The 23,353-nt window shown below is 43.2% G+C and overlaps 1 protein-coding gene across 2 annotated transcripts in view; it reads left to right on the forward strand.

The window, feature by feature from the left end:
- Nucleotides 1–22,799, forward strand: part of PIK3R6 (phosphoinositide-3-kinase regulatory subunit 6) — a 409,768-nt gene extending 386,969 nt beyond the window's left edge. For both annotated transcript variants that reach the window (XM_069654586.1, XM_069654587.1), the window contains exons 18-21: nucleotides 153–243; nucleotides 5,781–5,851; nucleotides 9,182–9,294; nucleotides 18,982–22,799. In XM_069654586.1, the coding sequence (XP_069510687.1) occupies nucleotides 153–243; nucleotides 5,781–5,851; nucleotides 9,182–9,294; nucleotides 18,982–19,135 (429 nt within the window). In that variant the 3' untranslated portion in view covers nucleotides 19,136–22,799. The remainder of the gene's footprint in view (nucleotides 1–152; nucleotides 244–5,780; nucleotides 5,852–9,181; nucleotides 9,295–18,981) is intronic.
- Nucleotides 22,800–23,353: the final 554 nt, after the last annotated feature.

Below are 23,353 nucleotides of genomic sequence, written 5' to 3' on the forward strand. Positions count from 1 at the left end.
CATGCATGTATATGCTTCTGGTCGGATCATCCAAAAGTGGTCAACCAAACTGAAGTCTATGTAGCAAGGGGTTACCGTTTCAAGGAGCTTATATTTATTATTTAATTCTGAAGACATTTTGAAATGTAATGGATCAAAATTCCTTTTTGCAGGGTTTGCTGAGCAATAGAGAGAAAGAGGTTACTCTCTCCCTACGATCTTCGGGAATGGCCTTGAAAGCGATTCCGTCAAATGAAGCTGAGGGTAAGAGACCAGCTTTTACACCTTTTATCAAATCTTGATATAATGTTTCTGTTTGAGATTGTACATCCTTGTTACAGTGTTTACAACTTGGGGAAAGTCAGAATAATGGTAAAGCCAAGTTCAGAGCTGGGTCAAATGTACCGTGAACCTACACTACTCATTGGTCAGTGTCACTCCCATTTGTGAGTGTGATATTGCTAAAAAATTCAGTTGAGTTGTTTTTTTCTCCCGAAACACTTCTTAAATGTCTGATGTTCTTCAAGAGGTCATTCATCTGCAGTCCTCTGCAGTACAATTATCCTTTCTTGATCAAGGGATATGTTTCTAATTATCAGACCAATTGAGTGTTTGACGTCGAGTAGGAGCTATCCACTTGAGTAAAGGGGCACCGCCTGAGAAGAACCAGTTGCATCTTTCCCTGACGGGAAGTGGACCACACTAAAAAACAATGCTTCCTATCTCCTGTTCCTTTATTGCTTTTTCCTCATAACATTTCAGGCCATATTTCGCACATCCAAAATATGTCAGAGTGCTGTGCATCATGATGTCATCTCCACTATACTTTGTCACTGATCTGATCATTGAGGGAGGTCATCACGTTAACTATCCGTGATTTTTTCCAAACATCGCCTGTAATTCACTTCTCAATGATGCTAGAATATTGATGTACATTTGAAAGTAATTCTATGGTTCTCTTCTTTCTTTGCGGTTTGCTCTTCCTTTTCATCTGCTATTTTCAGATGTTCACCTCTTCGTAGAAAAGTAGAGGGGAAGGGCATGGTTCGAAAACATTGAGACTCAATAAGGGCAGCAGTATTTCCAGTGAAAATACTACCACGCCGTTTTATCTTTAGCTCCGGAATACCACCTCGCAACTGGAGGTAAATCCTCCAGATTCCAAGGCGGTTATTCCCCATTATGAAATCCCCTTGGACTTCATTGGGGTTTGGCGGAATTACTGCCAGTGCTAAATCTACCAATAGGACTACTCAAATGTTGGGAGTTAAAGTGAAGCAAAGACCTTCTGCCAAGGGCATTTTTGGTTGATGGTCCAGGTTGGAATGACATGATAGTCCATCACGAATTTCTGAGCCCATTTTATGGTTTGTGTCCATGCTCCCCTCATCACATGTGGTAGATGGAGGATGTTAACTTTCTTTAGCATTTAGGACAACCGTAACAAAGAGACCATTGCAGTCGAATGGGTCTAATTAGAACACCGCCAAAATCAGACGCAGCATTTGCAGTCCTCTCTTCTATCGCAATGTCATTATGTTGTTAGCTGAATCCTACCTGGTCCCACACCCATCAATCATGGGCCAGAGACGTAGACATCTGCACAATCACTCACACTGCAGGGACAAGGAATATGTATCACAAGAAAAGTACCCCATCAATTGTTATAAGAACCAGAGGGCCGCCAGGACTCTGCCACTCTCAATTACCCCATTTACCTTTACCACTGCCTACCTTTCACTTCTAATACAGATCCCGTTACAGACTCGTGACTAAAGCCTGCTCATACCTCCACTGCCTCACACTACCACATCAGAACCATGAAGAGCTCTCTCTGCGCTCATTTTATTGTATTGTTCATATATAACACGCTTAATACCAGCAAGTAGTTTCTAAGCGCGGGATCAGGATTCGAACCTGTGTTGCGCCATGTTGCCTTACTTTCAAGACAACCACGTTCCCCCTGAGCTATCCTTCCCCTCGCATGACTGCCCAACACCTCTACCAAACTCTCTAATTGCACTGGTAGCAAATAGATCTGGTTCCGCCCCTCTAGACATACAGATACCCAAGTATTCACACCGAGACACACCTAGAAATATACCAGCACACAGGAAACTGGTACTTGCAGCCTGCAACAAACAACACCACAGGATTTGCACCAGTACCTCTCTCTCCCCCTGCTAACCTTCCTCTCCCCTCACCCTTCTCTTCCAGAAACCTGCTATGAGGGGGCTGAAAGAGCAGGGGTTGGGCTTATGCTAATATTAGGACGAAGAAAGAAAGCCTGCATTTCAGAGAGTGGTTCATTAAGCCAGAAAGGGTGTCACAAGAACTGCAGGATTTTATTCTTTGAACAATTCGATGTTGGCAAATTTCATGCGGATTTGGAGTTGGCACTAAGTTACACTTGAAATCCTTTACCAATCCTGAGCTCCGCGTATGAAAAAATCCGCTGTATCTGTGAGACGTAGTCACGTGAAAAGAACTATAAGTTATTGTAATGGCCGAAAACGTTGACTTTGGAACTGGACCACTTTCCTCCACAACTTGAGATGTGTGAAGACTTGGATCTATGAAGAATTTTTTGATTTTATTTTTATGTAATTTTACCTTTTGTAACCCTTCCCATTCCCTGTGTAGTGGGGTCCGCCCTGCACCCCCATTGGCATCCCAGTAGACCCCTCACTTGTTAATCCTTTCCCCTTCACTCCTCTGTGTTTTGGGGGAAACTTTGAAATCGGATCATGAATCCATTTTCAAAATCAAAAGGCTTTCAGAAAAACATGTTAAATCATTAGGAAAACATGTCAAAGAATTGGCTTTGCCTTGGAACTCTATATTGAGTTTCTAGGTAGCTGGAGGTTTATATGAGTCAACACATCTTTATCAGTTTCCATTATATTCACTAGCAGCATCAGTGTAGTGTTGCATCACAACCATTATGTTACAATATGAACAATTTCCGTTAGACCTAGTGAGCATATTTTTATCTGAGTCCATTATATAAGTTGATACATTATGGTTGGTTCCAATTCTAACTATCAGCACCTACTGCCAGACTGTAGATTATGCTCACAGTCACTGCCCATTTTTAGTATACCCTCATCACTGCCAATTTACACAGTACTGACTTTTCCTATTATCGAAAGTGTCCTTCATGCATAGTTAACACATCATTGGCAGTTTACAGCAAGGCATGCTGATATATCATACCAGGGACATATAGCTTGCCCAGTTAAGACATCATTACCAGACTTTGCCTGACCCATTCCCTGCAGATTTTACTTCTGATCTTAATACCTTTTAGAAGGCAAGCCAGTCTGCATGTGGTAGCCCAGGGCCTGGCCCTTATGCCTGTGGAAAATGTGTAACAGGACCAGAACTAAGATCATTGAGGATGTGGTGACTGTGTCTGTGTTGAAGCCATCACGTATTTGGTCTTTGCATTGGTGTTAGAACAAATACAGCTTGGCTCACTGTGCCAGCAAGAGTAGCCTAGGCGTGGCGACTAACGTTTATCGACCTACCTTCGGCACAGTTGCCTTTTTGTCTGGTCACAGCATTGACGCAATGAAAGGATTTGCAATTGTGACTGCACCTGCTCACATACTACTTTTACAGAGGCACGGGGGCTAGACACGGGCACCAATGTAGTCATTGCAAAGTCTCTAAGATCCCTGCAAATTATGTTATTTTACCAGCTAACACTTTCATAATGCAAGTCTTTGCACCAGGCACACTACCAGCGCAATGTCAGTTGTTGCTCCACTGCTATAACCAGCAATGCAGCTCTGCCAAAAAAGGGAGTCGCTTGAGGCAGTCCCCTGATACTAGCACTGGATTTTCAATCGAAGCGGCACCTGTCCTTAAACCCTAACATTGAACCAGCCTAAATATTAACTTAGACGCATCGTCCCATGTAAAGAAAGGTTCGCCGCGACCCTCAAAATCTGACATCGTGATCCTACGAACACACTTAGTTGCAATCATGAACTGAAAAATGTCAGCTCTGACCCCAAAAAGCATCAACATCAAACTGCCAGTATAAACCTACTCTAACATATGAAAACAAAAACAGAAACCAGTGCACCTCTAAGAATCCAATTGCAGGCACTGTGGCGGGGCGTGGTGCCATGTCGCATCATGCTCACTTATGGGTTTCCACCTCCTTAGGACTTCAGATGCAAACCAGTGCATGAGCGGCTCGTGGCTTCATTAATGGGGCCGCAAACGGGCGACCCACCAATCTGATGCGTGATTGATTTAAGAGCAATTAGGCTTTGAAAGAGACCTGAAGAAGCGCATCCTCCCCATGCAATGCCAGTTCTTCATGTGTAGTGGAACCAATGGGATGTTGCTGGATAAGGAAAGAGATGGCAAGCTGTGATGCTGGATTGCTCCTGGAGGTAGTCAAGACCCTCTTAGAGATATGTATGGCCTGCCTGTCTCATGCCTCTGTTGGCTTATTGGGAAACGGATATCAGGTGACACTGGAGGGAAGGACCAGAGTACATTGCAACAGCTCGAAGGGGCGTGAACTGTGGGAGACAGGAGGGAAAGGGGTTGAGAATATGGAATTTTATGAGAGAGATTGAACAATGTGAGGCCCTCTTGAAGGCAGGTAGCCCTGCTAGTTGTGATCCACAAGTGTTTCCTTCAGACACCTTAAGTGCACATTGTTAGACATTGCCACATTAGCCGAGACTTGTAGTATTGATGCTCTCTCTTTATTGTACACATTTCTCAACTGATCTGCCTATGTTTTCTCATTGGCACAACGCCCTTTTCACTAGCTCAAAGAAATATTACCAGTTGAGTTCAGAAACATTATTTACCCATCTCGGTTCCTGCTCCACCTTTCCCCAATTGCCTTTTTATCCCATCCTCATCTTCCCACCACTGACAAAGGTCTGTAAACTCAGGGGTGGGCATATTACGAAATCTCCTCAGCACTGGTAGAACACCATGGTGATAACGGGCGCAGATTACATGCCTACCGTATTACATTGCATAACTTAGGGGGGTTTCTAGAGCCCCAAATGTTGCTTTGCACTCATATGATCTAAATAAAATATCAAGGTCTGTGAGGTTCTGGGCATGGAGAAAACAGATACATGGCAGCCCCAATGCTGAGCAACAGACCACCAAGTGTTTCTTCCATTCCAGTCTCTTCTGCTTTTTCAATCTTCAATCAAAACAAGGCCAAATAACCTGTTCTGCGGAAGGTGTCCAATCAGGAGGGTCTACACACGCGTTTTAGATCACCAGAAGAGGAACATTAATTTGCATATCTGTCTGGTGCCCCACTCAAGGCCAGTCCAGCACTAAAATGCCTTGCAATTCTGTATTGACCAACAGACCCAACAGCACCCCGGGACATGGGTTTCTGCCTCGTTGAAGGGTGGGCCGGAGTGCAACATCTCTCTCGGGCCAGAGACACACAGCTCTACATTTGGGTCGTGTTTAATAACTTAGCGTGAAACCGTTGCAAAACATAAGCTCTCTAATGATGGTGTAGCCCCCGCCAGCTGCTACAGCTGTGAAGCTCAATGGCAGATCTGGAGCCCTGGGCTGCGCAGTCAGAAGCCATTGGCTTGATAAGATTGGCATCTCTGTAGTCCGCTTCTGTTATAGCTGCGGCTGTGACTGTTCATTTGTAAGTTTACAGGTGTTGAGCTTTTGTGTGTGGTGTATTTTCCCCGCAGCTCCCCATCACCAATACACCAAACAAATGGGGTTAACATGGTCAGCAGCAGCACCTGCTATAAAGAGAGCTTTGTTTCTGCTTTGCCTTGCAGATTTGGTGTGCCTGAACGTAAACATCATTGAAGTTATTAAAACTACCAATCTTGCAGGACGATCGTTTTCGGTAAGTGAAATTATTTAATTATGTCATTGTAGAACAGTCTTGGTATCATGGGCACTGCGGGCCTGATGTACCAAAGGACGCAGTAGCAATGTAACTCTGATTGCGTGGTGGACTGGCCTTTCAGTGAGGCCATTCCTCCCTCTTAATACATCTTATATGCGTGCTTCTCTTATGTTTTACTACTTTGATCCTTTATATAGGCAAACATGTGCTCTGAAATTCACCATTTGGAGCAATTTTTTCAAAATGTGCTACAGCCGGATACCATTTCCAGGGCCACTTTTGGATCGCATTCCAGTCCTTCCTGTTCGTGAGCAGCACTGCACGATGACCTGTGACACTTTGGGCCTCATTACGACCCTGGCGGAAGACCATGGTGCTATTAGCACCATGGTCCATGCCGGTAATTTACCGAATCCGCCGTGGAGAAAGGGGGAATTACCATCCCATTACAAGGTTGGCGGGGCGGTAATTCCCCCTTCCTCCATGGCCCTTCCCCATTCCCATTTTTGCCCCATAGGGCTCAATGGGAATGGGGAAGGCGCTAAGTACGGTACCGCAAATTGTGGTACCGTACTTAGCACCAAGGTCCCTTTGCGGGTCCCTACTTTAACGGCTGGTGTAGACCAGGTCGGGTCCCGCAAAGGGACCTCGTAATCAGGTACTAATGTATTAACGGCGCCGCAGCCTTTTACGGCGCCGTTAACCCATTAGCGCCAGGGTCGTAATGAGGCCCTATGTGCCTGATTCACAGAGGTGTTATACAATGGCGCAATCCCATAGGCAAACGCTCTGTGAATCAGCCTCTATATGTGTCCAGTGCATTCACGTAGAACTGGTTAGTGATCTGCAAAATGCAGCGCTAATGAATATTCATTATGTGGGTGGCAGCTGTGTGCCTCACTGTCCACTGCAGCAAGCACAGAGACGGAGGCCCGCTTGGGACAGACGACCTCTGTCCTTTCACTGGGCTCCACATTCTACCTGTTATTGTTCCCCATGGGCCTCATTAGGACCCAGGCGGATTTCGCGGTGCTAAATGCACCGCGAAGCACGGCGGAAAGCCGTCGATAGCGCCATGGGGGTTGGCGGATTTACCGCCCCATTCCGACCTCGGCGGAGCGGTAAATCCCCAATCCCCATTCTGCCCTTCCCCATTCCCATTCTTGCCCCATAGGGTATAATGGGAGTGGGGAAGGAGTTAATTACGCCACCGTAAAATACGGTGGCGTAATTAACAACGAGGTCCCGTAGCGCCATGGTTTTCTCCGCCTGGTAAAACCAGGCGGAGAAAACCTCCATGGCGCTAAGGGAACTCGTAGTACGGCGGACGGGTCCGCCGCGATTAGCGCTGGCGGAAACCCACTCCGCCTGGGTCCTAATGAGGCCCCATGTCTTTTAAAAGGGCATTGGCAAGTAAAGGGTTCATTATGCAGAGGATTTCAGCCCGATGCTGGAGGTAAATCCTCCACTGTATGGTCAAACTCCGAATTCGCTGGTGTAGTAATAACAGCAGCAATTCTGTAAAAATCAAAAAAGGTGGCAGCAACGGCACCGCCAAACTCGCAATAAGGTCCAATGTCTTCTCTTCGATCACTAGACCTTAAGCATCTCTGTTTGTGGAAATGTGTACTTACACTACAAAGAAAACAGTATTTTCAATAACTCAAAATCATGCAATGCAGTTTGGATACAATTCTCGACAAGAACTCGAAAAAGAGAAATATACGAAGATATCAGAATGAGATTGAAACAAATAATGCCAGACTATGGAACAGTAATCAAAACACCATGCACACCTCACTCAGGCCTCTGGATATATAAGAAGAAAACACAAAACTATTTGTAACAGTTTTTATTTTTATTACGAGAACCATGAAATCCATTAATTGCAAAGAAAGGAAATCTACTTGAAAATAGATAAACATTTTCCCACAATGTAATGAACCCACTTTCTTTAGCAAACGTTGAGCTGACAATTCCAAAAGAAACTTCTTAAAAAAAGAAATTCCATGCTCATCCAACAGTGGTGAACCTCTGACAAAAAGAAGAAACAGTAAAATTCACAAAAAGACGTACAACATTGGGAGGAATTCGACCATCCATCCGGGAAGTGTGTGCTCGCCTGGGCCCTTTAGATTTTCGATAATGAAAATGAATGATGGGAGATCAAACTCTGAAAATGTGTGAGGCCATTCCGCACACATTTTCTCTGCTCATCGCACGAAGCGCATAGTCACATGTACTCCGGGAAGACACAGCCTATAGGCGCCATCTTCCCCTGTCATGTTCAGCTGTAATGTGTCAGCCACGGGCACATCAAAACATCTCAAGAAGGGGCAAGGCACACCTTCCTCCAGCCATGGGCAGCCGCATTAAAATATCAAAGGCTCCATGGACCTGCTTTTCTATTGTTAGGCCGGCTGGTGGAGGTGCATACTAATGAGAGATGATTCAGGCAAGCCTGGAAGGTGCTTGGTTGCCAGACAGACAACAGGAAAGCGGAGCTAACACCCCTTTGGTATGCAATGTGTCAACTTGATGCTAGTTCCCAGCCCTCTGTATGAAAGACAATGAATGGCATGTTTGGGTCCATAAGTTACCGTTGGTATCCCTGCAGAGCGGAACCCTTTCAGAGGGGAGAAGTATGAAGTTGATTCGTGACATAACAGAATTCCAAATTAGAAAGTACGTTCTGTGAAAATTCGAACAAAACAGTTGGTGAAAAGGAAGAAAACCAAATGAGCATTCCCTCCTATGCACGTTTGCACAGCAGTGTTAACTGTGACTGCCATGCAGTGCTATTGATTTTGTAAGACAACAATTATATTGTGATTAACTTTTATAATAAGTGTTTTAAAGTCATTTATGTAAATAATTATAAGTAAGTCCTCATCATAGTTGTAGTAATTCGGGTACTTATGCAATGTTTTCCTTAGTTTGTTTATTTTCAGTATTACATGAAATCTCTTCATCCAAATGAGATTTTACTATGAGAACTGTGCTGCTACATATTTCTAAAGTGTATTTGCATTTATTTTTCAAATGTTTTAACTGTCAACTTCGCCGCTGCAAGAGACAACAAGCAGCACACGACCTATTTAAGGCTCATTGGGACGAGTGTGTGCGGTGTAAACGAGGGGGGCATGTTATAGCCCTGTCAGAGTTGGCTAGATCTCCTCTGGGCTACATCATCCAGCAACAAAAGGTGGGAGGTGGACACGGTGGACAAGGTGGACTTCTGGTGTGAGAAGGGGGGCGGTTTGAGGGTGTGTTTAGCAGCATCGCTACTGCAGTGAGAAAGAAACTTAGCAGCTTGTCTTGTTGCAGTGTGACACCACCACCGTCCGAACATCCAACATTAAAGTCCAGAGTCTCAGTCGGATCGCCTTCACCCTGTGTATGGACAAGGACTCCAGAAGAATGTACAGCAATGTGGAGAGGTGAGATGGACCATTTACCTTATTTCAAAGTGCTCACCGGAAACATGTGTATTTGGTTATGCATTGACACATACAATATGGAAAAGTTAAAATGTCTTAACAACTTCCAACATTATAAAACCACGCATCTCGTCAGAAATAATACTCATATGCTCATGAACCCCCATGAAAAGTGCTATTTGATTAATTCATACAATATGTACATAAGCATTAGATGTAATTGTAGTTACCATGAATCCATCAGTTCTTTTGGATTGTTTAATGTGTTTTGCAGCCATGGGGAAGGACTGCACTGCAATAACTACCAAGGAGCCTTTCAGTGAATTGAGGTTAGCAAAGGCTAGCTTACATTACCTGAAGCTAAGTTATTTTAATAAGGGAGTAAGAAACCTCTTCCAGGGAGAGGCTACAGTGGGCAGAAAGGGTGAACTGTGCTACGGTTTCCCATGTTAACTTATCACATGAACAGGTGCACTCATGCAATCTGTTGGCCTCCTACAATCCTGTAGCAGTGTTTATAGGATTTAAACCTAAAGCGGTCAATAAGGCCCTGGCTCTTGAATTTCCTGCTGCCAGCTGTTTTTAAAGGGAGATTCTTTTGAATTATGGGTTTCAGAAGTTTGGTTTGCTCCCTTTTGCAGTTCTGTGCAGAAAAGAGCGACTTGATTAGTAGCGTCTTGGCCTCAGTCAAGCCACCAGGACTAGCAAACCGTGCAGCCAATCCCCATCCAGCCAATTCAGCTTTTACACATGAAAGCCAAGGCAAGCAGGTGGAAACACCCTTTATCAGCATTAGAAAAAAAAATAATGAGAAAATACGAAAGAATACGAATGACATCATTGGAGTATAGCAGGCCCAGGTATAGATGTAGCATATAGATAAGGGTCGATTTCAGCAGTCTACACCATATGGAGCGATGTGTAGCCCCTTCATCTTCTTAACCATCAACATGTATCTATTGTGTAGCCCCCAACATCTTTGGCAAACTTGGTCATTTCAGCATTTACCTGAGACAACTGTCGTGTCTGCTTTCTAATATGCAGTGTCCAACTACCCGTATTAGCAAAACAGACGCCAAGGTAAATTATACTCAGGTAATCTACTGAGTGTCTGTACCTTGAAATATATGTGGACTTGGAACTCAGATGCGTTACATTTAATGTAATGTTTTTGGCCCGTTCATCCATGTATTTTGTGTACTTCTTTACTAGGTTCTGACAGATTTTATGGGTATTGGCACATAGTATTGTGTTGTCTTCATAAAGTACCTTCAGTCCTCGGGACTCTCCGATGAGTTGGGAAACACTGTTTGCCATCAGTAGGGTCCCAAACAGAATGTTAATATTTTGTTTAAAGGTCTGGGGCACGAGAATGCCCCCTGAATGAACATCTCTGGTTCAGGGAAATAAAAGGGTGATCTCGCCCTTCACTAGTAATTTCACAGTGGCATGTAGGGCGTGAATTTCCATGACGATGCTCTGTTCATACAATCAAATGCACTCACTAATTCCCTGATATGTAAGTAAAAGAGGCCATCCATTCTGTGACTCCGCCTCTCAAGCAAGAGATGAAGATTGTGAACTTGTTCATTAGTACAGTGGCCCTGTCCACTTCTAAATGAGATAGCAAATACAGAGAAGGATATCCATGCATTCCATATTCCACTGATAGATCAGTTTGCCGAATACAGTGGCTGAAAAGTCTGTAAGGGAAATAGGCCTAAACCAGACTGGACTATCCTTCTCCTACTTTTTGGAAGTTAAGTCAAACACAAATTCTTCTGCACCCCTGTGACGTTTTGTGCAGTTGTGTTATATCATTGAAAATGTTACCACGAAAATGTCCCTAAGTCTGTTTTTTGGATTTGATCAAGTCATTTGGTAGACATCAGATCTGGACTCTTGTTTTAATTTTTTTCATTTACGTTGTGCTTCTACAAATGTAAACACAAATCGAAAACAGATCCATAAACAAGTAAAAAGTAAAAAAGTGGCGTCCAGTAAAATGCATCCCATTATCCCCTTATTTCTCCATCCCCCTTAAAAATTCATAGGCACATGTCCAGAAAACATGACCAAATGTCATCAAATAATTTCACTTTCTTTTGTCTTTTCCATAAAACCCGCTCAATAAGTAATATTCCTTGCAATTCCTGAATCCACTCTGTTTTGGTAGGTGAAGGGTCTTCCAACCTCCAAGTATCACCTTTTTATCAGCCATTGCATCTCTAAAGAGCCAACATTTCTGTGGGAATGAGAGGTCATCCTAATTGAGTGTCACTAAAGAGAATTCTGATTATCTTCTTAGGACAGCGTTAATCATCGCAGTGATCTCTTTCCAAAATGTACTGATGCAACTACACTCCCAAAGCATGTGTTCAAGAGTCCCATTCCTATGTTTACAGTCCCCACACACATACGCGTTGCTCCTGCCTCTTTCTCCCATACTATAAGGAGTCATGGACACCCTATTTAGAATTCTTCTTTGTCTAGCTCTGTCACCCCCGTTTAGTGAAGTCAGTCTGACATTCTGACAAAAGTTTTCCGATTGCCCTTCAGTGATCTTTTTTACCTAGTGCGTGTTACCACTCAGTCAGCAGCATAGGATTATAGGTTCTTATGTTTTGGATAAATTAGTACACTGTAGGGTACACGACTCTCCATCTTCAATAAAAGTGCTACTAGCTCCCTTCTCAACCTCCACTCATCTTCCAAACTGGATACTCTCTTAATGATATTCTTCAAGGCTCTTTACTGTCCAATTGAACACTCATCCAAATCCTTCTTGTTTTTTCAGTTTTTCAAAGGGAGTACATTTCTTTTCATCAAACACATCATTTAGCCAATGTATACCAGCCAAATGCCACGAGGGCCAATATAGTGTCCTTCTCTTATTACTTATACCAGGGTTGAACCAGATAGATGGCTTCTCTTCTCTGTGCTGATCTGACCACGTCTTTGTGATAAATCTCCACAGCATGTTCTGATGAATTCAGTCCACTCACAGCAGTTTTCTTTCTCTCTGTGTTTCCAATAGGGTTGGTAAGGAGTCATCCGAATATCATAAATCCAGCATCAAGACCTCAGCATATAACCATACATTTTGTTCCACTCCACCAAATCCCACTTCGTGGGTTCTCACCTCTTCTCTTATCATTGTTTCGAGTGGCTCCATTGCTAGAACAACCAGTAACAGAGAGAGAGAGAGAGAGCACATACTTGTCTCGACGTAATGTGAAAAGGTTGAGAGCACATCCCGTTCATAAAAACATTTGCAATACTACCTTTGTAGAGTAGGTTGATAAAGGCTAGAAAATAGTGACCAAAGTTCATTGTCTCCAATGTCTTAAACAATAGTTCATTCGACCTGATCATAGGTTTTCTCTGCATCAAGAGACAGCGCTGCTAATGCTGAATCTAGTTTCCTTCCTTCTGTCATAGTAAAGAATAACCTCCTCATGTTAATTGCCATGTGACATCCTTTCACAAAGCCTGTTTGATTGTCATCTGTCAATCTTGGTAAAATCCCATCTAGTCGCCTTGCCATTACCTTAGCCAGAATCTTACAGTTAGTGTTGATTAAGCTTATTGGTCTATATCCAGGGTTTTGTTTCATCTTTATCTTTCTTCAGGATTAAAGCTATTATGGCATGTCTTAGAGAGGTTGGCAGTTCTTCATGCAGCGCTGAGGAGTTGAACATTCTTTTCAGAGCGTTATAGACCATTGTAGGCATGATTTTTATAAAAATTCAATTGGAAAGCTATCTGGTCCAGGGGATTAGCTGTATTCAAGCTGTTGGCTGCTTTAATTAGTTTTTCTAGTGATATTTCTTCAGCCACATTTTCTTTTTCAATTTGCAACAGTTTAGGAAGATTTATTATTTCCATAAATTGATCCATGTCCTTAATGCCAACCAGCGACTCTGTAGTGTAAAGTCTCACATAGAACTCTGTGAATTTAATATTGATAGATACAGGGTTATATGTAATGCATCTTTTCTTTTGATTGCACATATGGCTCTTTATTATTCATTTTTCTCGGACGATGAGCCAGAGGTCGATTTCATGTCTTACCATCCTCAAAATAAGCACAACATCTTCTAAATCATATTCTGCCTTTATTGCGGATAATGTAATAAATTAATATTTTTGGTAGACTAGCTCCCTTCGTCATTCATCTGTGTTGCATCCGATGTATTATTTCTCTTGTCGTTTAATCTCTTCTTCAAGTGTTTCCATCCTTTTGCCTATTTCTGATTTAGCCCTGCTGCATAAGCCTATTAAAGGTCCATGCATGCAGCATTTGAATGCTACCCATATTGTTCTTTCACCCATATCTCCTGTTTTGTTGACCCTCATGAATGCTTCAGTCTCCTCGATAAACTAATCCTTAATCTCATTTTTCTCCAGCAGAATAGTGTTTAGTTCCAGAAGCCTGATTTTCTAATAGTAAAATCTAATGCAGTCACTAATACCTTAGGTGTGTGATCAGAAAGGTGGATATTCCCTATTTCATTATTTAGGTAATTCCGTGTTGCTCCCCAAGTATTTCCCAATGTCTCTTCCTGATACCTTTTCCCACAATATAAACCAGTACTCCCCCAGTGTAAGAAGACATTTCCAGCCTGGCTTTGCAATGGAATGCCATTTTTGCCATTCTAAAAAGACATGCACATGCTGGCTGCTCCAATTTATGGTGCCAGTATGCCCACATAAGAACACCCTCAAGTTTTCTTCGCCCATAATGCCAGTACTACCACTGCAAGAAACCCATGTACATGCTGTACACGCGGGCTCACATTAGAACACCTTCATGTTTTACCCTAATGCTACTTATGCCACTGTAAGAAATATGCTCATGCTGGCTGTGCCAAAATATGCCTGTATTCCCACCTAAGAAAACTATCCAGCTGGGTTCTGCCTATAATGGCAGTAATGCTGATGTAAGAAAAAATGCCCATGTTAGATGTGCCAATATATTCCAGTATTCCCTTTTAGGAACATCCTCATGTTGGATTTGTCCAAGATGGCAGTAATTCCGTAGCAAAAACATGTTCATGCTGTCTGTGACAATCTATGCAGTGTTGCCACCCAAGAACACCCTCATATTTGCTTTGCCATATTGCCAGTAATGCCACTCTAAAAACATGCCCATGCTGACTGCAATAATATATGCCAGTATTCCGATGGAAGAACACTCATGTTTGCCCATAATGCCAATTAGAGGAAACATTCCATGCTTGCGGTGCCACTATATACCATTCCTATGTAATAAAAACTGCAAGTTGTCGCAGTCAGTGCCACTAATTCTACTGTAAGAAAACATGTGCATGTTGGCAGCACCTGTATATGGCAGCATTAGGACACTCTCACCATATCCACTCTCCCAGGCCCACTGCATTCAACTGGTCCTCCCCTATGCGCACTGTACTCATATACATTCACACGTGTGTGCACACTTTCACAGGCACACACAACTCCTTGCATGCATGCTCACCAGCAGACACTCAAATTCAAATGAGCACACTTGATACATTATTATGTGGGGTGCAGTGCCAATCTGTGCGATTTTCTAGAAAGACGAATGCAGTATAGGAACTTGCGATTTACTGAAAGTGATAAGCAACAGCTGGCTAATGACTATGTAAGATCTTTTCTCATGTGCCGTCTTAGCCTACTCTAGACAAAGGTAAATACCATATGTTTCTTCCTAGATCCATTCCTTAAATGACAGGCCTTTTTAAGGAGAGCATTATTGATACATTTTTTAAACCGTTATTTGACATTAAACAACAGTGCATGTGCTAATTTCATGAGAATTATAGAACTATCCAAATTGCTATTTTAGTTAAAATAGCCACATTACATAGTGTTTCCTACTTCCAATTGAACAACATGTTAGCACTACTAGTAGAGGTAGACATGCTCCTGGCACACCATATCTTTAAATTAATATCTACAAAGCCATTACATCAGCAAAGCTGAAGAATACATTTAGTCTTACCATTCACCATGTTCCCCACACCATTCCCTCCATATCCCATTAAAAGAATGCTAATTCATAAAGGGTCATTCCAAACTGTCCCCAATGTACTTACCAACTTCCCTGGGTACTCATATTGATAAAGAAGTACTTATTAGTCTTGAATAATCGGGATTAATATCCCAACCAGGAGTTTTTTTTGTATGACAATGTGGGGCCATTTCATGAAGAGGCTCCCCTGCATGCTTGTGCCCTGAGCACACCCATTCAGAGAACTCAGTCTCATCCTGCATGTTTGATGACTACACCTTTTCACATTCAAACAGCACATGACAAGGAAGACACAAACGGCCTGGTACCAACTTTCTCTCCAGTGGAAAATCAAGCCCTTCATCCCAGAAAACAACTACAGATCTGATGTCCAAGCCTTGGTCCTTGTCCACCTGGATGGTGGCAATGCCCTTTTAGAAGCCCTTTCCACAACTATCCCTACACCCCTGAAATTTGTCCTGCATGTGGCAGCAAGACTCATTAAAGGACTCCGCAAATTCGACCACATCACCTGACCCTCATCAAACTGCACTGGTTCCCACTGCAAGCCTGTATCATCTTAAAATCCTGTTGCATCATCTATAAGGCTGTCATCCTGAAGTCCCCAAGCTACCTCGCTGAAAAAGTAAGAATCTCCGGAGGGCTGCGATCCATTAGAAGCGTGCACATGTGCAGACTTCAATTATGACATTGTATGAAGGAAAGAACCAAAAGACCTTCTTGGTCTACGCTCCAAGACTCTGGATCATCCTCCCCATCAACATCGGACGGGCCCCATCAATTCTAAATTTCAGAAAAGAGCTCAAGACCTTCTTCTTCAAGGAATGGCTCCTCCTTAACACCCTGCACGCCCCACCCTACCTGACACTCAGTGATCCGCTCCCCACTGTCTCCCCTGTAGTTGATTGTAGATCCCTTGCAGCCAATTGCCCACCCTCCCCTGTTAGCTCCCCACTCCTATTTCTCTGCTTCCCTCAATGAGTTCTTCCCACTATGATTGTAAAGCGCTCTGTTGCTTTCCAAAGCTAGGTCCGCATTCGATAAATACCCTAAACATAATATACAATGCTTCCCTGATTAACGAAGGATGAACATTCAACTGCAGCAATTCTCAACCTCAATCCCTTGTGTCTGGTGTCTCTTCTGATGGAAAGGAGGTGCTGAGGAATGTGTAATGCTGCCAAGACCTGTTTTGACCACTGGCGGTTTTCGTAAGCCCCAAACAGAAACAGCCTTTTTGACATTTCTTCCCCTGAAACAAAAGTGGAAATGCAAAAATAGCCTTTGCAGAGACCGGCCTCTAAGGCCCACCACTACAAATGCACGGACTGACCCCCAGCACTCTGCTCACGTCGTGTTAGTCGGGCGATGCATTACGGCGGTGTTGGGCATGTGCCAATTCTCTGGTATGCATAGAATGCTGGCTCAATTGCACATTAAACTACATTGGTTAAACCTAATTGTGAGAATCAAGACCCCAGAATTTGCAGAGGGAAAGCATTGAGAGACTCGGACCAAAGGGACGTCCAGGTGCCTACATCATGAGACTTAGGGTCTCACCCTAAGTTACTAGGGGAATCCAGACGTGGACCCCTTGCTCACTATTCTTAGAGAGGCACAGATCCACCCTACTGATGAGGTCCAACCAGACCGAAACACGTGTCTGGGGTTCTGTTGGTACTCTTGTTCAGAGGAGAATTGCCTAGCATTTCGGTGCTGGACTGCCCCAGGGCAGGACAAAGACTGATATGTTTGGGATATTTCTTCTTTGTGAAAGATAGTGAGCTAAAGACTCTGGGTAAGTCTCTCGTAACCAGGACTAATGTCTGGCAGAGGGACTCCCAGGATCCCCCTTGTTAATCTGCATATTTAAGTAACTTTGGGTCTCACCCTAAGTTACTAGGGGAATCCAGACGTGGACCCCTTGCTCACTATTGTTAGAGAGGCACAGATCTACCCTACTGATGAGGTCCAACCAGACCGAAACACGTGTCTGGGGTTTCTGTTGGTACTCTTGTTCAGAGGAGAATTGCCTAGCATTTCGGTGCTGGACTGCCCCAGGGCAGGACAAAGACTGATATGTTTGGGATATTTCTTCTTTGTGAAAGATAGTGAGCTAAAGACTCTGGGTAAGTCTCTCGTAACCAGGACCACCCTACTGATGAGGTCCAACCATCATGAGACCTATCAGTCTGGAAAACATTTTACACATTGATTTTGCTCGCTATTAGGGGCAGGAGGGGAGATATTATTTAAAAAATGAGTGCTGAATATGCTGGTGCTTCACATTAATGAAGAACATGGAATTTTTAAGGTAGTTCACAGGACACTGGCAACTTTCCACAGTGAAGTTATCATTTATAATATAATAATTGGTTATTTATAACGCACTTAATACCAATGAGGTTTCTAAGCCTGTACCCGGGATTCCAACCTATGTTGCTCCGCGTTGTCTTGCTTCCAAAACAAGTGCATTTCCACTGACCTATACTACCCGTTCCAAGTTAGTTGATTACAAAATGCCCTCATTTACAACGGATAGTAGGTACAATTAAGTTTAATTGTGTGACAGATGCAGGGCATGGCACTAATCCTGTTAAGGTTTGGGAAGTCCTACATTCATCTCTGCTTCAAGGGAATTATGGAGCAAATTTAATGGCAGAAACCAATCACAGAACAGGGGACTGTGACACCTCATCCGACATTGAATGCACAGTCTGTTATCCAATTGCAATGTTTATTATCCCACGTGACTGCGTTCTGTTGCATACGGGCCTGCTCATAATGTTGATTTAGTTTGCTGAGGAGTGGTTCAATCTGCATCAATGATAACGTTGGTGACTTAGGTTATTGTACGGACACGGTCATGGCAACCTCTGAGGTGCTTATAAGGAAAGGCAGTTCAAGCAGATAGTAATAGAAAAACGTTACACAATGGGCCTCATTACCACCCAGGCCGTAGAGGGTTAACGGCGCCGGTAGAGTTGCTGACGCCGTTAACCCCGTACCGCCTCATTACGAGGTCTGCTCCCGGGTCCCGCTAAGGACATCTGGTAAAACCAGGCGTCCTTAGCGGGACCCACTAGCAGACCAGGATGCTAACAGGCCTGTCATTAACCGGCCCGTGGTTAGCATCCTCCCCATTCCCATTGAGCCTTATAGGGGTTCAAATGGGAATGGGGATGTACTGGATCCGGGTCCCGAGAAAGGGAATTACCGGGCCCTCCAAGGTCGGAATGGCCCGGTAGTTCCCCATTCCAGGAACCAGGACCCGGTACCCAGTATAGGAGTAGCCATGCCGCTAAAAGCTAAAAGCGGCATGGCTACCTTCATACTCGTAATGAAGCCCAATGTGTTCTTCTTAATGCCCCTTGAACATGCTCACTAGATGTGCTAAAATGACAGCATGTTAGAATTTTCATATGGGTAAAGCATCATCTTCATTCCTCTTTCAAACCTTTCCCAGCCTCCTCTTCGTAGTGCAAATTTCACACTCTGGTGCTCCTGCTCCTTCTTCCTCTCCCACTGCCTTCTCTAACCTGATCTTACTGTACCGGTAATCGAGCAGTCCGCCTTTTGTGGCTGTGGCCAAGCACCCTCGATTGTCACATTTATGTTTATGAACACTGACTGGCCACATATTTTTTTTTCAGGTTTGAAGTCTCGCCATGCCTGGAGCCTATCTATGCCTTGCAGAGAATGAAAGGAGTCCGATTAAGCGGAAGTGAAAAGGAGGACATGGGCCTGGCCAAATACATGTCTAAGTCATTGATGTTACCAATCAACACCTTTGCAGCCATTATGTAGCAGCACCAAGGCAGGACGGGACCAGAAGAGCACATTAAAGTTCATGTCTGACAATTGTCCGCACAGGAGGAGTTTGCGTTTGGACATTATGAAATTGTGTATTCTCTTATACTTGTGGCAGATGAACAATGCCTTTAATCCACGCTACTGAGCAGACCCAAGAGCCGAACGAACTTTCAGGGTCTGAATCTTTCGACGCCTGCAGTTTCGGTCCATTTACATTTCTTAAACATATTGGATGATAATGATTTTGCACAGAAATCGAAGTAATGATAAAATATCACTCGGCCTTATAATCACCTAAAAACAACGGAAAACTCACAATGGCATTGGGATACATTCAATTCACCATACACACGGTTTCGCAGTACGACTAGGTTAAAAAGGTTCAACGGGTAGTGATGATTTTTAATTTTGCGTGACATTTCCTATCAGGGACTGACACATCATTTGTTTTCTCAGCAATTCCATGAGAAAGTCCCAGGAGTAACTGTGGTCTTCTACACCTTGGCAATCATCATTCGTTTATATCTGATCCTTTAAAACATGCTGCAGATCAAACAAAGAATACGGGCAGTCATACAGCCTGAACCAAAAGGAACTGTGCATCTCAGACGCGCTGGGAGTACTCCGCTCGCAATCCCTTCCTCTGGATAAAACAAAACAACTTTTCACCAGATTTTCCAATGCCTTGATCCCAAATCTTATTTACACCCACGTCGCCACCGAACATCTATCAAGCCTTGTCATGGACTCAGAAAAGCCATCATCTACAAACACCTGTTTCAACAAGCATTGCTACTCCAACTCCCTTCTGTGATGTAAAAATCCATATATTATATCACAATACTTGGTGCTGCAAAGTATTACATTTGCCACGTAGGTATGAACTATTTGGCTATCACCCAGCTGTTGCCTTCAACAGTGAATGATGAAATGATTTTAAGGAACGATATCTGTGGGGCAGGTAGTTGGAATACAATTCACACGCTATTCTCAACATTTAGAAGACGTAAATTGGCGAGGGGCATCTACTCTTTATGTTCTGACATTGTACCCAATAATTCAAACTGGAGTATGCATAGCCAAAACCCCCATAGGGAATGTGTGCTGCATTGCCTTTGCTAAGTAAACTGTGAAAGGCGGCAGTGTTGGGGAAAGGGATCCCCTTCTGAGATGAATAAATAAGCTTATTTAGATCCAGATCCCTGCACTCCATTCTCTATATCCCTGACCTTTCATTCCATGATCACTGCGACTCTGGGCTATTGTATTCCGGCATTTTCACGAACGTGGTATTCCATTATTTCTATGACCCTTGTTTCCATGATCGGAATCCACATGATCATCGTAATCCAGGGTCACCATCTCCATGAACCTCGTTTTCCATGATCCCCTGGCCCATGTATTTCTTCAATGGGAGCTTTATAACAGTCTTCCCTCGACCCTGAGGTTTTCTTGATAAACTGTAGGGGGTACAAGGTATTTGAATGGAGATCCGCTACAGTGGTTTGGCCAGTATCAAAGCAAGTGAGGTCTAGTGATGGTAGGAGCTGGTGAGTGCAGCCCTCAGTTCCAGACAAATGCCATTCAACAAACGTTTCCGGAGCTCAGTGGGGAAACTAAGATAAATAAGGAAGCTTGGGAATGGAAAGTGAATCCTTGATTTCTTGGGGGACATTGGGTTATTATGATGTTTGATGGAGCATCATATATATCGGCTTCCAATAAAGAGCATGAAATAGTTCTGTGCTCCCAGATAACATTTCATTGAAGGCACCTTTTGGAATGTGTGATTTGCATCCCAATGTCCTACACATCACATTTTGTGTCCCGTCATCCCTTATATTTCTATATGTTCCAGTGCGTTCTATCGCTCGTGACTCAATTAGCTGGAGATTGAAAGAGACTTCTCTTACGTGTCTATCCAATTTGCATCAGGGATTTAAAGGAAAATCCAAAGCTAAGCACATATAGAAAGTAGGGCAGAATGTTGTCAGATGAGGAACTTGTTTTTAAGGCAATGTAGGTTAGGTGGCTATCCATTTTAAACAATCTAAACAATTGTAAAGGCTAGCATTAGATGCACTTTGCCATGGTGTATTGCTAAATTTACATGACAATTGGAATCAAGCACAAATGACCCTTGTGTGAATATGTATTACAGCAATGTATTTTTACAAAACAACAATTGTGCCCCAGTGCAAATTCTGGTACATAATTGCACTGCAAAGATGCCAACCTTATGTACTGCGAGAGTAAAGACAACACTACAGATATGGATGTAACTCTCACATCTGGATCTCCCCTGAACCCAAATCAGGGCCTTGTGACCCAAGGAGCCTTTCAAAATAAACTAGACTAGAAAACAGTCGGCTTGTGTAGTAGAATGATATTTGAATGCCGTTTTGTTTCATTGAGGGATTGAGTCTTATTAGTTATCAGTATTTGGGCCATAATGGTGAGATTGGCAAACCCTCCAACGGCACACCACCCTAGACCCAGTTGCAAGAAGGGCCTTTAACAAGGGCAGCGGTCTATTACTGGCCGGTATGGCCTGGCAATCTTGTCACTATGGCTCTTAGCCCCCTGGCTGGCACACTCACCAGAGTGCTACACAACGTCAATAAACGTCAATAAAGATGAAATGTCCAATGGGCGCTCCAGGACAGGCTGTCAACCATTTCTTCAGCAGCAAAAGAGTAGGAAGGAGGTACGACAGGGTAGCGGGTGGAAGGTAGGTGGAGATGTGTAAATAAAAGGTGGAGAGGGCTGACAAAATGTTGAAACTGGATTGAGAGCAAGAACCTGAGCAGCCAGCCTTGCTGCTGGAAACATGGTCATGTCACATGAGGTAATGCTGAAATTCGTGCTCCCTGATTGGACAAGCTGCATGCAAAAAATTGGTATGTAGGAACCTGAGCGGCCAGCCATGCAGCTTGGAACATGGTCATGTACTAGGAGGTAATGCTGCAATCCGAGTTTCCTGATTGGTAAAGCTGCTTGATATAACTTTAATTAATACACAGTGCATCAGGATGTATGTAGGAAGTCATTTGGTCATTACCAGTTTGCCACATAATCAACCATTGCAGGTTTTTGCTGTTTTAATAAATGTGTAAAATCAAATGCAATGTAATTTAAACAGAGAGCATCCACTGCAAAAATCAAAAGAATTAAATGAAAAGCAAATTTAATTAAATGTGTCAAACTGACCCTATGTTGTTAACGTAAAACAGCGTGATGAGCCAGCGAACAAATGTATCTCATATCTATACCTTGCAGCCCCATGTGGAAGAGAACCTCAGCTCATAAAGCATGTGAATGAAGACAAGATGGCATCAGCTATAGCTATCCTGTCTCTGAAGACTGTCTGTGTATTTAATGCAAATCGGCGAAAACTCATTGGTGAAGTGGGTGCAAGCCCTTGTGTTTTGAATGGGAGTAACAGCCTGACACAGTATTCCAAACGCCTCTGGTTGTGATCAAATATGTATCTTTTTCCCAATTGGGGTACAACATAGTGCAAGAAATGAAATTGTGCACATTTTTAAGCCAATCATTTCTGTGTTTACATTATTGTAAATAATATAAATATGTTGTATAGTTCATGTACAAAATGTATATAGAGTACACAATTAAAAGAGAACCTCCTTTTACAGAAGTTCTGTTGTCAGTTGTAATCATTGGCTCTTTAGCAGGGAATTGGGCAGTGTGTGGGTGTGTATGTGAAGGACCAGGAGTGGGGGAGAAATATTGTAGATGATATAATCGGTGTTTGCTCTTGTTTTTATCACACTATGGAAAGACAATATCAGTATCCGGAGGTTTGTTTCACCAATGAATAAACCAATTTCGAACTGTCCATCATTATTTCATTTGTGAAGGTATTCACACCTCACATAGCTTCCTGCCAAAGAGATCAAACTCAGGGACGTCATTTCACCAAAATGCCAGGAGTAGCAGAAGTGACATCACACGACCCAGGAAGTGATGTCATTTGACCCCACCCCGAAGTGATATTGCGGGAAGTGATGGAACACAACCTTTTTACCCGTTGACAAAACAGGAAGTGGCAGCACATAGCATTGTACACTACGAAAAATATGGTTACAATATCACTATAATGTGATGTACATTTCATGCAAGAATGGATCGCCATATGTAGCGTTAAGATCAGTGTGTATAGGCCCATATTATCAAATTACTGTGAATGCA

This window comes from Ambystoma mexicanum, chromosome 3q (genome assembly GCF_040938575.1).
Source record: "Ambystoma mexicanum isolate Mex_15411 chromosome 3q, UKY_AmexF1_1, whole genome shotgun sequence".
NCBI lineage: Eukaryota > Metazoa > Chordata > Amphibia > Caudata > Ambystomatidae > Ambystoma > Ambystoma mexicanum.